Raw genomic sequence first — 15772 nt, 5'->3', positions numbered from 1 at the left:
TGAGAAAGAAGCAATTTATGGCAGAGAGGGAGAATAGTCAGTGTGCCATGCTTTCTCCTATCTCTCTTCTCTGCAGCATTGAAATGACGTCATCCTCCAGCGTCCCTAACTCCCCAATCAGCTTCTTTATGTGAGACGCAGGTTGAAAAACCCGGGTCACACCGTTCACACTGCCGGTGACTCGGGACTGACACGGGAATAACCCTGCAAAAGTCCCAGGTCTAATTCCCGGATCATCAGACCCGGGATTTTGCACTGAACCCGGGTCGTTGGAGCTCGTCCCAGCAATAACCTGGGTTTTATAGGCAGTGTGAATAGGTTATTAGAGGTTTCTGGGTGAAATTAGGAATCCATTGTAAAAACAATTTAGACTTTTTCAGATATTTTGTCTTTATTTGTCTTACAAGACAACTCTTAGGGGTATATTTACTAAACTGCGGGTGTGAAAAAGTGGAGATGTTTCCTATAGCAACCAATCAGATTCTAGTTGTCATTTTCGCACATTCTACAAAATGACAGCTAGAATCTGATTGGTTGCTATAGGCAACATCTCCTCTTTTTCAAACCCGCAGTTTAGTAAATGCAGCCCTTAGAGGGCTCTCTGCTTCATTTTTTATCATCTTTCTGGCCCACTTGGCGATACAGCAACACTGGACACTGGATAGAATGCATCTGACCAACTCCTATGGCTATCTTTTAGATGCACCCATTTCAAAGTTAGTTATAGCTATGCTCCCTAGCAGCAAAAGTCCAGGACCTGGTGATCTTAATGATTTATACTACAAAACATTCACTAATCCATATATCCTCTTTTATGCTACATTCTTTTAACGTCATAGGCCCAAAGCATTCATTTTCTACCACATGCTATGTCAGCTTATATTACTGCACTTTTCAAGCCTAAATTTGTCTCTCTCCGTTCTGTGTCTTGGGAAACAATTTGAATGAGGTCTATTTTCTGATGATTTATTCCCATTATTGACTTCACCATAAATTTCCCTACCTGGGTGTTTCATGGAAATCAATCAGTTTAGTGCTCTTTCCAATCTTAAAGTCAATTGCTCAAAAATTGATGTAATATTACATTATCTGAGATTCAGATTTTGCAACTGCCTTCTAGTTTTAGGTTTCAATGGCAGTAGTCAATCCTTTTGTATTTAGGAATTATTATCTTTAAAGATCTAAATCAAATCTTTCTTTTGATTTTTTTTTTTGCTGTGCTTACAGTTTTTTATGGTGGATATAACAAGGTAGAAATATCCAGGTTTACCATGGTGTAGCATAATTAATGTTATAAAAATGAATGTCCTACCCAGGGTAAGCCAATTTCAAACACTACTGATAGGAGTTCTTAGATTTTACCAAATGAAAGACACTAATAAATAAATGTATCTTGGGTAATAAAAAGCCTCATTCCAAATGCAGCTTGTTTACAGGTGGATGCATTAGCGCTCCGAATTTATGTAGGAAAAGACGCATGCAAGCAAAAATAGTACATGCATATAGTGAGTCAGGTGCATCTCCCTTCATCTCCTTTAGTTTTGTTAGACGGCCACTAGGCAGCGCTCACAGATATATACCTGTATATGGGATTTCCCATTACAAGTGCTTTTTATTTATACATCTCAAGATGCGTCTAGCTCAAAAGCAGTAGTATCTGCACCAGGCGTCTGTCAGGCGTGTTCTGTGTATACTTAGGCCTCATGATAGTGTAGATATGTCTGGAAAGTGTTAGTAATTACTGTTAATGTTCTATTACCCTGTATATACACAATATAATAATGTAAAGTGTCATATACACAATAGAGAATAGTGTAAGTTATTAGTAAATGTAAAAGTGTCATTTTCCCTATGAAATGTAATCCAATAAATACTCCTCTACATCTGTTGTTTAACAGTTTCAATCAAATTGGAATCTCCTTTCCTGCCCTAGTCCAAATGCAAATGTCAATTAAATAATGATATAATATAGGTGCAATTATTTAAGTACTATAATCGATCAGTCATTCATCATCAGAAGTGGCTAGATAGTCATCATCATTGCTTATTGCTGCACCAGCCCTCTGATACCCGCAAGAGTTACACCCCCTAAAAGGAAAAGCTGGTGATGCGTCTGTGTCTAATTGTGATGCAATTATGTGAACATGCCCTTCCTGTACACTCCTGCCAACCCTAATTCCACCTCTAAAGAACCATGGGGATGTAAGTCAACAATGTGCACAAATATCTATTTGGACGTATTCATAAGCATTTTTGGTTTGCGTGCGCAGCATAGGAATGCTTATCTTATGCAAAAATATTTTAGTACATTCAACTTTAAATAAGCCCCATTGTCGGCTATGAGATCTCAAAACAGAATGTATTTCACACTATGTAGCTCATACAAATTGACTTTTAGACATTTTTTAAGTCTGAAGAGAAATCAAATAATATAGCTGAGACAATTGTACCTTGATGTGCTCTTTAATAAACTACCATAATTAAGCAATGTAATTCCTCACAACCCACAGTTGATCTCACATTGCAGGTTTGGTGAAAACTGATGCATAGTGGTAGAGTGACTTCTGTTTGCTCCCCTCTCACGTTCTCCATAATACAACATTTCCACCGGAGCTTACCCATACTGATTTTTAAGAGTGCCACATAGATGGCCAACTAAGGGTAAACCATATTATCTCAAAAAATAGCATACTCCCCCCCCCCCCCCAAAAAAAAGATACCTTTTCCCTACAACCTTGAACTCTCTAGACGCTTATGCAATTGAAACATTACAAAACCACTCCACCACTGAGACCAGTTTTTAAACCTTACACACAACCTTAAACACCTTTAGAGAGTGTATTGATCTCATCTGATGCACTGTGTGCTGTATGAGATTATTGTATCAACTGGTTACAATGGTGGCAACCAAGGAATGGCTTACGGCATAGGGATCTGAGATGCTAACCTTCCCTTAAGAAATGAAAAACTATTTTGAATTGTATCTGTTATATGAAACAGACCACCGAATTACCAATGCAGAACAACACTACATTTTTTCTCCTACTTGTTAAACAGTTCCCAATGAAAACATATAAACAGCAAATGTCTATATCTTCTTTAATATGAAGCAAAACAGTTCATATTAATTTATGGGAAATAAGCTGTAGCTCTTTCTATTGATTGATTTAAGCAGATAGAAACATATATCTTATGGAGGAGTGGACATACTGTCCTGGAAAAATATATAACTGTTTGATTTGGATTAATTATGTTTCAAGTGTCTCAAAAGTAAAGAAAAAGGGTTTTTTTGTAAATTTTATTCCCATGTGATCAATACTTTTTTTTTTATTTTAAAGCTGCTTTATTATATGTTTACAGTGTTATGTCTAATGCATTTGTGAGAGTTCAATACCCATAGTCGAATCTCCCCTCTAACTTTTTTATCTTCCCTCAGTCTTCCCTGCCCCTCATCCCCTTTCTTTATTTTTCTGTTTTAACGAACTTTCAATATATAAAAATGTTATATTGAAATAGTACTATTACAAAGAAAATTTATACTGTGCTCTTTGCGCTGATTGGATGTTGTATGTTTGGCTTCTTTAGCTGCAAAAATATGCTACTGGCAACATCAAATGCAATATATGGAAGAGCCAGATGACCGACAATAATCAAATCTTGTTGTTTTGGCAAGGATTGACCCATGTGTGACTAGTGTTATTTTGTTATTTACATAGTGCCCAGTATTCTATCTAAGTGTAATATTATACTGAGCTTTTCTGTGCTCCCTCAGCTTGAAGAGAACAGAGAGTGTTGTATGCAAATGTAGTGATGCTGTGTCTTTCAGCTTTCCTGACTTGTGAGTGCTGTCGAGACATATGATGCAGAAAGGAAGCGTGAAGATAGACCTTTTTTTTTCCCCTAACACTTACATAGTGCACAAGACACAATAAAAACAATTTAACTAAAAATTGACAGGTTAGGTTTTGTTTTAACCCTTCCATTGAAGGCTGCAAATCACTACAACAGTGATTAAAATATGAAATTGTTGGTTCCAAATGCTTTTCCTTATTTCTATTTAACAGTATTTTATTTACTTTAACTCAGAACATCAAGCCAGAAAAAGTGTTGCCTGTGGTACCATGCAAGCTGTACATAGGAGTCAAAAAGAAAATGAAACCACCAACAAGGTATGAAAGGCGAACATTTAACCCCCTCATGGCTGAATCATTTCTCACCCCTGTGCTGAGCCTATATTTTCACTTTTAGGGCTGATCACATTCCAACATCAATATCAGTACAAATTATATTTGAACTAAAAACAAATGTGTTTATTTTTATTTTTTTAAAAAGCACTTTGTGGTTCTTGGTTTAGCATCTAACATCTTTTCAAAACAGCAAAAAGCAGAATTATATGCATAATATTCTTAATAAAATCTACCTTCTTGATGCTATTTTGCACATCTTGAATGATATGCATAAAATGACTAGTAATAATATGGTTAGACTAACACATTAAATGGGGATATCCCTGTGTTTATTTAAGACAGGATCAGCAAGATCTGAGCATTCCATCTGTCCATCTCTGAACTTCTTAGCACTTTCTATAGTGTAGTGTGTTATTCTGTGGTGATCACCAATCAATAGCTATTAAGAGGATGTATCATTTAAAAGAGGAGGTGCCAGGACTGGTGAGATAGGTGCTTTTAATGCTCTCCCACCATCCCTATCTCTTTAGAATTGTCTGTGGTGTAGCAGATGGGAGGGGTTGGGGCTTGATGACATCATTGCAGGCCCTGAGTGATGATGTTATTCCTAGATTCCCTCCATTAATAACTCACAATGGAGGACTTTTAAGTAAGTTTTTCTGCCATTTGAACTCCTGCAGTGCTAAGGGCGAACTGGACTTATGCTTAGCAGTTTTAAAGCATGTGCTGTGGACGAGTCCCTCTCATCCTTAGCACAGAAGGAGTAAATGACAATTGAGATAATTTCTCAATGTGTGTGGATGTTGACGTTAATCACACAGTTGTTTTCTTAATTGAAGGAAATAGAATTTACATGTGGTTTACCAACGGGACTAATTCTGATGGTGACCTTAGCTATGATAATATAATTTATTGATACATGATACATTGAGACAACACTACTGACCTCAGAAGTCTGTTTTTTAAATACATGCACTTACAATTTTTATTGAACTTAAATCTGCATCTAATTTATCATATCCAATCCAAGGATGAAAAGACAACCATATCATATCCAGAAATGACCAGCATGTCTTTCCCAGTCATGATCAACCCACATTTTACCCAAGAATGATAAGAATGTCTTACCTTTCATTGTTCAAGCTTTATACAGTATATAATATGCTGGATATTATACTTTGCAGTGTCCAAACACGTCATACTGAACAGTACCCCAGCAGTGCCCAGTAACTTAAATCTAGCAGTGAATCAACATCTTATACCTCCAATGTGCTCAAACACATTATATTTTACAGTACTCAAACATATCATATTGTACATGCCCATTATAAAGTGTAGGGACTAAATATACTGCACCCAGCAGTGCCAAACACATAAATCTCTGCAGCACTTATTGGATGTAGCTATGCCCAATAGAATAATATTTTGCTTTGCTATCATGATTATTTCAATCTTACATTTTATTCATTCTTTCTCTGCTCCAACTTCACCTTAACTTTACACATACCACCTTCTCCCAATTCTTCATTCATCAACCTTAGTCTTCTCCAAATCATTCACATCTTCCACAAATTCCTCAATGACTCCATCTTAACCCTTTCAGTAATCATTCAATCCTTCAGGAAGGGAGGTCTCAGAGAGATGCACAGCATGATGCTGGATGCATGGGCAGCAATGTGTGCTGAATCCACTTGCTCACATACCGTGTGTATATGATTGAGCACAACGCGGCATTTTTCTCCACAATGGCATGCACTCAATTATGTTGTTTGCCTTATCCAAACTTGATTCTTCTATATCATGCCTTTCCAGCAACACAACTAGTTCATGGTTAAAGTTGAACTTGGTGTGTAATGATTTCTTACTGGAGATTTATCTGGAAGTCCAGCACTATATGAATATATAAAGCACCCAAATTTGCCCTGACCTGAGAAAGTCAATGTATCCAGCCTTGGTGGCCAAATTGCAGTGAAAGCGTTTATCACACAAAGCAAATTTAGCATTAGCAGGATAAAACTTGAAAATGTGTGCTGACCCCCTTGTTTTGGGTGTGGATGTTGTTTTAGTTCTAAAAAGTGTTCTAATCAGTCTATACGGTTCTCTAACTCCATCACTTACCTTGAATCGTCAGCTATCATATCTCCATCTCTACATGTGTTCTTTGTCAGAGCCAAAATCTGTCTTCTTAATTTCTCAGAATGTGGACTTTCAATTGCATTGTCAAAACAAATCTGCATCAATGTGAGTTTTATACATGCTTACATGGAAAAGGTTAGAAAGGCAACTATTGGCCTATCTGAACTGTCTGTTTTACATATTTCATCATCATCATCATTTATTTATATAGCACCACTAATTCTGCAGCGCTGTACAGAGAACTCATTCACATCAATCCCTGCCCTATTGGAGCTTACAGTCTAAATTCCCTAATATAGACACACACTCAAACACAGACACAGATAGACTAGGGTCAATTTTGATAGCAGCCAATTAACCTACAAGTATGTTTTTGGAGTGTGGGAGGAAACCAGAGCACCCAGAGGAAACCCACGCAAACACAATGAGAACATACAAAGTCCACACAGATAAGGCCATGGTCAGGAATCGAACTCATGACCCCAGTGCTGTGAGGCAGAAGTGCTAACCACTAGGCCACTGTGCTGCCCTACACTTACAATAATAGAACATATCAATATACTATTAATATACATTCCATATTTATATACATGGGTCTTGGGGACTACCTGCGCTGCAGTCCTCTTTACCCCAGGGTTAGACGAAGTTTACCCCAAGGGAAAGATTCTTCGGCACTTCCTCTCCATAAATATATACTAGTCCCATGGTTTGATTCAGCAGGGAAGCATTATAGCACAGAGCATATAAGCATAGAAAGGTTAGGAAAACCCTGCTCTGGCCATCAAAAAATGTATTGTGTCTGTAGTCTATTTTTTAGCATCGGTGCAGGCCACCTTTTTCTCTCAGCATCATCATTTATTTATTTAGTGGCAAGGTAAGGAAAGCCCTTGGCTACCGATAAATGCTTTGCCAATGTATTGTGTGCGTAGTCTTTAATTTTTTATAGTATGGGTGCAGGCCACCTTCAACTTTCAGTATCATCATTTATTTATACAGTGACAGCAAATTACGTCGCTCTTTACAGCTGGGTATCTAGTTGTCTAAATATATACTGGTGCCTCTTTCCATCTAATGACATCTGATTGTTACTGTCTCTTCACTCTCTATGATAAAAGCTGTGAAATGTTCTAAATTTAGTGTGTGTGTAGTGTTTCAACATTTTTATCTCCTGCACCTTACTCTAAACCTTTTTTGTTGTGTAGTTTATCAAATAGGCTTGCTTCATTTGGTGTCACGGCAGATGACATTTTATTTAAAACACTGACATGCATACACCCTCTTATAAAAATAGATTTCACTGAATGACCCTTTCAAAATTGACAAGTATTGAAAAATAGAAAATACTAGAATATATAGCTTTTCTGAGGCGGGGGGTCCAGCTGCATGCTGTACCTCAGAAACAGCCTTCTTTAAATATAGATTTCACTGAATGACCCTTCCAAAATATAAAAGTATTGAAAAATTTAAAAGATTAGAATATAATAACATATATAGCCTTTTTTGGGGGGTGCAACTGTTGCTGAATCTCACAAGCAAACACCCAGTTTATTTTCTAAATTATTTCGCTTATCACTGCCCCACAAGATTACTTTTTCTAAAACTTTCAAGTTTAAAAGAAAGAAATCTGTTTGTTTTTGGATTCTGCTGCAAATAGTCTGAAAGCAAAAACACTGTTTTCCTCAAAGAGTATACTAGCAGTTAGTTCAGAATTATTTCTATCCAACTCAGTCTGTATATACTGTCTAGTACTATTAGATATATGCAATTCATTAACACCCACCAATAGCCACTAGTCTGTGTAAAGTGTATTAAGATTGAAATTAAAAGCAATTGATCAGCAAACTATTGTAACTGACTAATCTCTACAGAACTGCTTTAGAATAATGACAGGACCCTATTGCTTTCCTATTTTTTTCTTATGTCCCTAGTTCACCCTTAATGCTACTTTTTTACCAAAGCACCGCAGCTAACCTCCTCTATATATATATATATATATATATATATATATATATATATATATATATACATAGTGCCAGAAATGACAAATGACGTTTTACCTGTCTGGTTTTGAGATCGTTTGGTGGGAGAAACTGAGTCATGACTCGGTTTCACTTGGATCCCCAATGTCAGGTTTCAAGTAATCCAAATTGCTCATATCCAGATCTTACGCTCTGCAGCAGCAGAGAAGTGCAATGAAAGCCATTTTCCCCACACAAGCAAAATTATTTAAAGATTATCCTGTGTAGGAATGTATTTTATGGTGATTTTGCTGATGCACTAATTTACAGCATCTCTCTACTGTTTTTGTTTATCGGATTCCTACTTTTCTTGTCCTGATATTACTTTAATGAGTACTTCACATTTAATTCAGATAATTTCAAATTGCTTTGTTAATGTCATTTAATGTATTGACAACCTTATAAATAGTCTTTTGGTTTATTGAATCTCAGCCACAGTGTTGTCGATTGTTGTTTTTCAAAGAAAAAATTGTTACCAAAATTCAAGTTATCTTACTCAGAACTGCTATTTGCAATGTTCATAAATATTTAGGGGTCAAGTATTAAAAATTGAAGCATTAGTAGCATTAATCACTAGCACAACATTTTCTTGCAGCTATGGTATCAGCGCTAAGTTCTAATGATACCGTAACCACAAGTAATAAAGCTGATCCTATTGTGAAAACTGCATCATTACTCAATTATGGTTCACATGGCCTGACCCATTAAGGAACGAAAGTGCCAATATGTGCCGTATTTAGCTTTAAATTGCACTGCACATGCCCAAAAATGAGCTATACTCCAGTGAAAGCAAGTGTAGGCAATTCACCTTCATCTGCAAAGGACACTTTAGAAAGCCTGCGATTTCATAAGCGGAATGAGGAGGAGGAAGGGATGTATGCATGCAGGGCTGCCAAGAGGAATTCAGGGCCCCGGTACAACAACTTCATGGGGCCCCCCTTAAAGCTGAGAATGAAAAAATTTTTGCAAAAATTTGCGGCACCAACATATTTTGGTCCGGCTAAAAAAAAAAAAAAAAAAAAACACCAAATTTTTTTGGGGCGCCACTAAAAATTTGTATGGCCACGACCATAATTGTACGACCACACACACATGTGGGCGTGGTCATACAATTGGGGGCATAGCTATGAATCACTTGGCGTGCCTAGGAAACCCTCTTACAGAAAAAAAACTTGCATTGCTGTGTTACCAAAAATTGGGATTGTCCCACTAGAATCACAATATTTCTCACACTCTCCTGCTCTGTCCTACCTGTTCTTCTCACTTTCACCAACTGTGGCTGCAGGTTTCCTTAGCTGCGGCTTGGCAGGAACCTGGAATGTTGGGGTCCTATTTGGAAAAAAAATGGGTTCTTCTAAAAAATTACAGCCAGCACCAGCGTTAAATCAATAGCACCCACGATTAACAATTAGGCCTTCCTCCAGCCCCAATATTAAAATAATAGGTTTATTTATTAAATGTGAATACTATTTCCCTCCCTACAAACAGCCCCAGCAATAAATTAATAGTATTTACATTTCAGAAATATACCTATTTCCCGCAACCATCACTGCCATTAAATAATTCATAGGCACATTTAATAAAGAGACCTCAATGTCCCCCACATTCAGTAGCCCCCAAACCACCCCATCTTAAACTCTTTCATCACTGTGCCCTCCTACCCCCCCACTCCATCACTGTGCCATCCTGCCCCCCCCCACTCCATCACTGTGCCATGCTGCCCCTACTCTCCATCACTGTGCCATCTTGTTCCCCCTCTCCATCACTCTGTGCCTTTCTGCTGCCCCCCCTTTTTTCCCTCATACTGTGCCTCTCTTTCCCCCTTTTTCCTCATGCTGTGCCTCTATGTACCCCTCTTTTTCTTAATACTGCGCCTCTCTCTACCCCCTTTTTCTTAATACTGCGCCTCTCTCTACCCCCTTTTTCTTAATACTGCGCCTCTCTCTACCCCATTTTTCTTAATACTGCGCCTCTTTCTACCCCCTTTTTCTTAATACTGCGCCTCTCTCTACTCCCTTTTTCTTAATACTGTGGCTCTCTCTCCCCTTTTTCTTAATACTGCGCCTCCTTCCCCTTTTTCTTAATACTGTGCCTCTCTGTACCCCTCTTTTTCTTAATACTGTGCCTCTCTGTACCCCTCTTTTTCTCAATACGTGTGCCTCTCTGTACCCCTCTTTTTCTTAATACTGTGCCTCTCTTTACCCCTCTTTTTCTCAATACGTGTGCCTCTCTGTACCCCTCTTTTTCTCAATACTGTGCCTCTCTGTACCCCTCTTTTTCTCAATACTGTGCCTCTCTGTACCCCTCTTTTTATCAATACTGTGCCTCTCTGTACCCCTCTTTTTCTCAATACTGTGCCTCTCTGTACCCCTCTTTTTCTCAATACTGTGCCTCTCTGTACCCCTCTTTTTATCAATACTGTGCCTCTCTGTACCCCTCTTTTTATCAATACTGTGCCTCTCTGTACCCCTCTTTTTCTTAATACTGTGCCTCTCTGTACCCCTCTTTTTCTTATTACTGTGCCTCTCTCTCCCCCCACCGTTGTTCCTCACACTGTGCCTTTTTTTTTTTTTACTTACATTAGTATTAGCTGTTTTCTTCTCTTCTCTTCTGTCTTCTGTCTTCTGTCTTTGTTCTTCTGTCTTGGTCCTGTCTGCCCTGCTCCTCACTGACTGCCGGGGGTGACTTGATGACGCCACGCCCGGCAGTCAGTGTAAACAAAGCAGAGAGGAAGGAGGAGGGGCCGCCGGCGCCGCTATTTTGTAAGTATCTTTTTTTTTTTTTTTTTTTTTACAACGCTGCTCCCCCCCCCCACCAATGAAGGGGCGGAGCCCCGAACCGCCGCAACCACCCCGTGCAAAAAAACAAAAGGAAAATAAAGTAAGTTTAAAAAAAAAACAAGAAAAAAAAACCTGAACAGTGAGAGCCCGGGCCGGGCCCCCTGGCATGCCCGGGCCCGGGTAATTAGTACCCGCTCCCCCCCCCTCTCGGCGGCCATGTATGCATGTAGTAAATGCACAGTAAGGGTGTGCCCAGCTCGAGTACACACTGCAGCATTGGATTCAGACTTTGGGCATGTCTAAGGTACGTGTTTTTCTGTCATTTGCTCCAGGACAGGTGTAGCCTATTGCTAGTGATGACGGGCACGTATGCATGCTAGCAAATGTGTTTGCAAATGGGAAATTATAAAAATGCATTTTATTAATAATAACACCATGATGAATGTATTTCATGAGGGGGGGAATTAATATTTTTGTTTGTTTTTACTGTTTTTTCATTAATGATCATATTATTAACAGGTGTCAATAATTGAATACCATTTTGTGTATATGTATTGTAAGTTTCCTACGGTGTATTGGGTCTCTCTGCCCATGGCAAGCGCCGTATAGGCAGAATTCAACAAGAGATGTTCCTGTAGTTGAATACGGACATGCGTATGCCCAATTTATGTGCATTTTTATAAACTAACACAAAACGTTCATTTTGAGTACCTTATTGAATCAGGCCCATTGTATGCAAGGAATTTTTTTTATTGCAAATGGATCATATAGTGTATTTAAAAAATATAAAGGTCCGCATGACAAAATGTAGCTACTGTTAAAAATGCCAGTACAATATATTTTCATTAAAATAAAATGTCCAAAACTGTTTACATACATGGAGAAGTACCCCAAACGTAAATATGAATAAGCAGTCAAAAAGTTACAGTCAATCAATTTAACATTTAAAAATGTACAGAAATCTAAAGTTCACTGAGTTTTTTAGCTACTAATTCTTTGAGTTTTGCTGTAATACTACATTAACTTGGGGCCGGTACTCAAAGGCAAGTGTCGTGGTTGGATTATAGGTGTTTAAAATATGAATAAATGCAAGAAAATTCCTATCACTGTTCAGCCACTTGTACTGCTGTTTTTATGCAGGGGATGTTTAATTTGCAGTCTGCTCCAGAACAGGGCATTAATACAGCGTTTGCTTTTAATACTTTAAGTAGCATTTGTAGATTAGATATATACATAGACTATTAATATTTTGGTGAAATGCAAAGTTGATAAAATTAGGTACGGTGTGGAAAAATGTTATGGGAGTGATTAAGTTTAATCAGAATGTAATTAATGTTCTCCTGTTAGTTTTGTGTATTTTAATCTTTATTTCCACAATGATTTCATTATCTTTTATTTGTTACAGCTTTGGCTTAACCATTTGTTTTGAAAAACATCAATGGTGAGTCTAAACTTTGAAAATACTTTACAGCATGATTTTTTTTTTTTTTTTAAAAATGTGAATTTACTACAAACAAAGCATAAATGAAGAGAGATTAGAATTAGAAAAACAAACCTGTAAGAAAAATACAGAATAAACATGAATAACTAACCATACATTGCTTCACAACTTGTCCTGTTATGTGGAGTAGAAACCAGTGATTGTGTTGTAATATTTATTGTGATTGGAGCTGCAACAGCAGGGCTTACCTATCTGAAGAGAGCACCCCAGGTAGCATATGAGCCTGCTGCAGAGACTCCCAGTCAATCATTATTAAATTGTAATGTGGCCAGAGATTTCAATCTCATTTAATTACTCAGGCAAAATTAAACTGCGTTTTACTTAAGAACAATGCAGCAGTTTTACAATTAGACAACACACTACTGCTTACTGTAAAGCAGCATATCAACCAAACATCACACATTTAATATCTGCATTGCAAATGCATTTGACAGCTGTCACTATTTTTTATTATCTTTTGTTTGTACAGCACCATGCCATTATGCAGTGCTGAATATGCAACAAAGAGAATTTATTAACTCTATTAGCCTTTATTTATATAGCACCTACATATCACACATCGCTTTACAGAGAATTTTGAATAATTCATATAATTCTCTACCCCATTGGGGCTTACAGTCTAAATTCTCTACCATACACACATACACACATACGCACACATACATACACATACACACACACACACACGCACATGCACATACACACACACACACACACACACACAGAGTTCCATTTTAGAAGCGCATTAACCTACTTATATGTTTTTATAGTGTGGGAGGAAACCAGAACACTCCAAGGAAACCCACAGACATATGGGGAGAACACAAAACCTACACACAGATAATGCAGTGGAATAACCATTGGGCCACTGTGCCACCCTAAAAATAAGGAAATCCCCCAGTTACAAATTTAATGGACTGAACTATTTGAGCTCATTTGTGGCTAGAGGCCATAATAGTGGAGGTATTATGGTTTTGCATTTTACCAAGACATGAATCTGTACTTGAAGATGCCATCGGTGCTAGCCTGGATATAGCTGAGCTAATGAAGAGAGGGGGAATGAGGGATGTGTAAGGGAGTTTTTATTTCAATTAAATTATTTTGTCAAGTGTGGGTGTATTATTAACATTTTCTCTGGCACACTACAGTTCCCAGCAGTTCCTAGTTCATGCTGGGATTTGTGGTTTACCAAGTGCCAGCATATCCTGGCATGGGCATGTCTGTACTTGTAGTACTACAATGCCCAACCACTTAATGGCAATCTGGGCATGTTGTGACCCGTAGCACATCTTGGACAAAATTCTTAATACTTCCATTTTTCATGACAGGAAGACCCCACGCTGCAGTTCTCCCTGCTATAATGCCACTGCCTGGCATAGCCTAGTGCTGGTATTGGCAACTTTAGGAGGACACCGTGATTTTTGTCCCACACGATTTCCCCAGTACCAGCCTAGGTTGGTAGCACTGACTGGATTGGATTTTGGGGGGAGAGGCGGCCAAGTTTTTAAAATTTATTTTGTAGCCTACAGCCTAACGTACTTACATACCTACATAGTAGATGAGGTTGAAAAAAGACACCAGTTCAACCTATTTTGGATCTCCTGTGATCCCTCCCTTATATTTGAAATTGATCCAAATGAAGCAACACCAATCTGTTTAAATTGGGAAATTAAAAAAATCCCTCTTGACCCAATATTGCATTCCTATTTCTCCCTGGATCCACTACCATCCTTTATTTTGATTAATGGTTGTAATTGGGGAGTGATCACACAGTGATCTGGGTAAGTAAATGCTTTAACAAACCATTTGAATAATAGTTGCAGCAACTATCATTAGATCGATCTGTGATAAGGAACTTTGAGTAGTAAGAGAAAGTACAGTTAGTGGAATGTGTGTATCACCATGATTCATGTATATTCAGGGTCTGTAACAGCTTCTGCAAAACAAAGCAAGTATGAGGTATGACTGGAGTAGAGGAAAATTTATTACATGTGCAATATCAGGGGCAATTACAATTTACCATCCAGGCTGAGATGTTTATAAATAAAGACAATGTCCTGTTGAAGAGTCGGGATGGGTGTAATACACCATTAGTAGGACTGGAAATGAGTGTAATGTACAGATTGTATAAAGACATATATGCCTAATGGTTTTGTTTAAAGATCTTAAGGAGAAATAGCTGTCATGGCACTGTCTGGTATTGTGATTTTGATGATAAATTACACTTTACTTCACAGTTATATTATATAATCTGTTTGGGGAAAGCAGATTGGGGAAGTTGTTTTTCGGAGATGTGATGTGGAGCAGAAATTTTTTATGATTATTCTACACCTTCTGGGAGCTTCATCTAATTGTATGACTTGTATCTTCTTTATCACGACTTCATAACACGTTGCAAGCAGTTCCTGAAAATATTGTGTGATTAATGGGAGAACTACATACGGAGAGATTAATAAGAGAAATACATAAAAGTTGGACAGTTCTTATATCTCCAGAATGTTGCACAAAACAAAAATTCCAAACAGCCATTGCTCTGCAATAACCCAAACAGGTCTACAAAAACAAAAATACTATAGACCTATAAATACTTCTGCTTCCAAACTACTGATGTTTTTTTAAACTACTCACTTCAGTCCTGTGGCTATAGTTACTAAACTGCAGATATAAAACAGTGGAGATGTTGTCTACAACAACCAATCAGATTATATCTGTCCATTTATTAAGTACATTCTACAAAATGACAGCTAGATTCTGATTGGTTGCTATAGGCAATATCTCCACTTTTTCAAACATGCAGTTTAGTAAATATACCCCCTAGAAATAACACTAAGCCTAACAGTGGTCTTTAATAAAAATTCTAAATTAATTATTTCAGAGCAGACAAATGTTAAACAAAATCTAGAACAACAACGTTAAAAAGTGTACTTTAAAACAACTCACTTTTGCTCTTGTTGCGTTTTCATGTCAGTTGCTTCCTTAAGGAGCATGTAGAAATTCTTTATAATCAATGAAATCTGACATCAGAACTCATTGATTATAAAGGGTATTTGCAGAAATGCTTAGATATTTTATTGTATAGTATATACAGTGATCATAATAAACAATTGCTGTATTACATGGCTATTACTACTATTTTTTATTTTTTTTCAT

At 37.6% G+C, this 15772-nt stretch overlaps 1 protein-coding gene across 2 annotated transcripts in view; it reads left to right on the top strand.

The window, feature by feature from the left end:
* ARAP2 (ArfGAP with RhoGAP domain, ankyrin repeat and PH domain 2) overlaps nucleotides 1-15772 on the top strand; it is a 227216-nt gene that overhangs the window by 202764 nt on the left and 8680 nt on the right. For both annotated transcript variants that reach the window (XM_075194768.1, XM_075194769.1), the window contains exons 29-30: nucleotides 4087-4169; nucleotides 12527-12562. In XM_075194768.1, coding sequence (XP_075050869.1) covers nucleotides 4087-4169; nucleotides 12527-12562 — 119 coding nt within the window. The remainder of the gene's footprint in view (nucleotides 1-4086; nucleotides 4170-12526; nucleotides 12563-15772) is intronic.

This window comes from Mixophyes fleayi, chromosome 1 (genome assembly GCF_038048845.1).
Source record: "Mixophyes fleayi isolate aMixFle1 chromosome 1, aMixFle1.hap1, whole genome shotgun sequence".
Lineage (NCBI taxonomy): Eukaryota > Metazoa > Chordata > Amphibia > Anura > Limnodynastidae > Mixophyes > Mixophyes fleayi.
The sequence above is the reverse complement of the archived record's forward strand: the minus strand, read 5'-3'. Positions and strand labels throughout refer to the sequence as shown.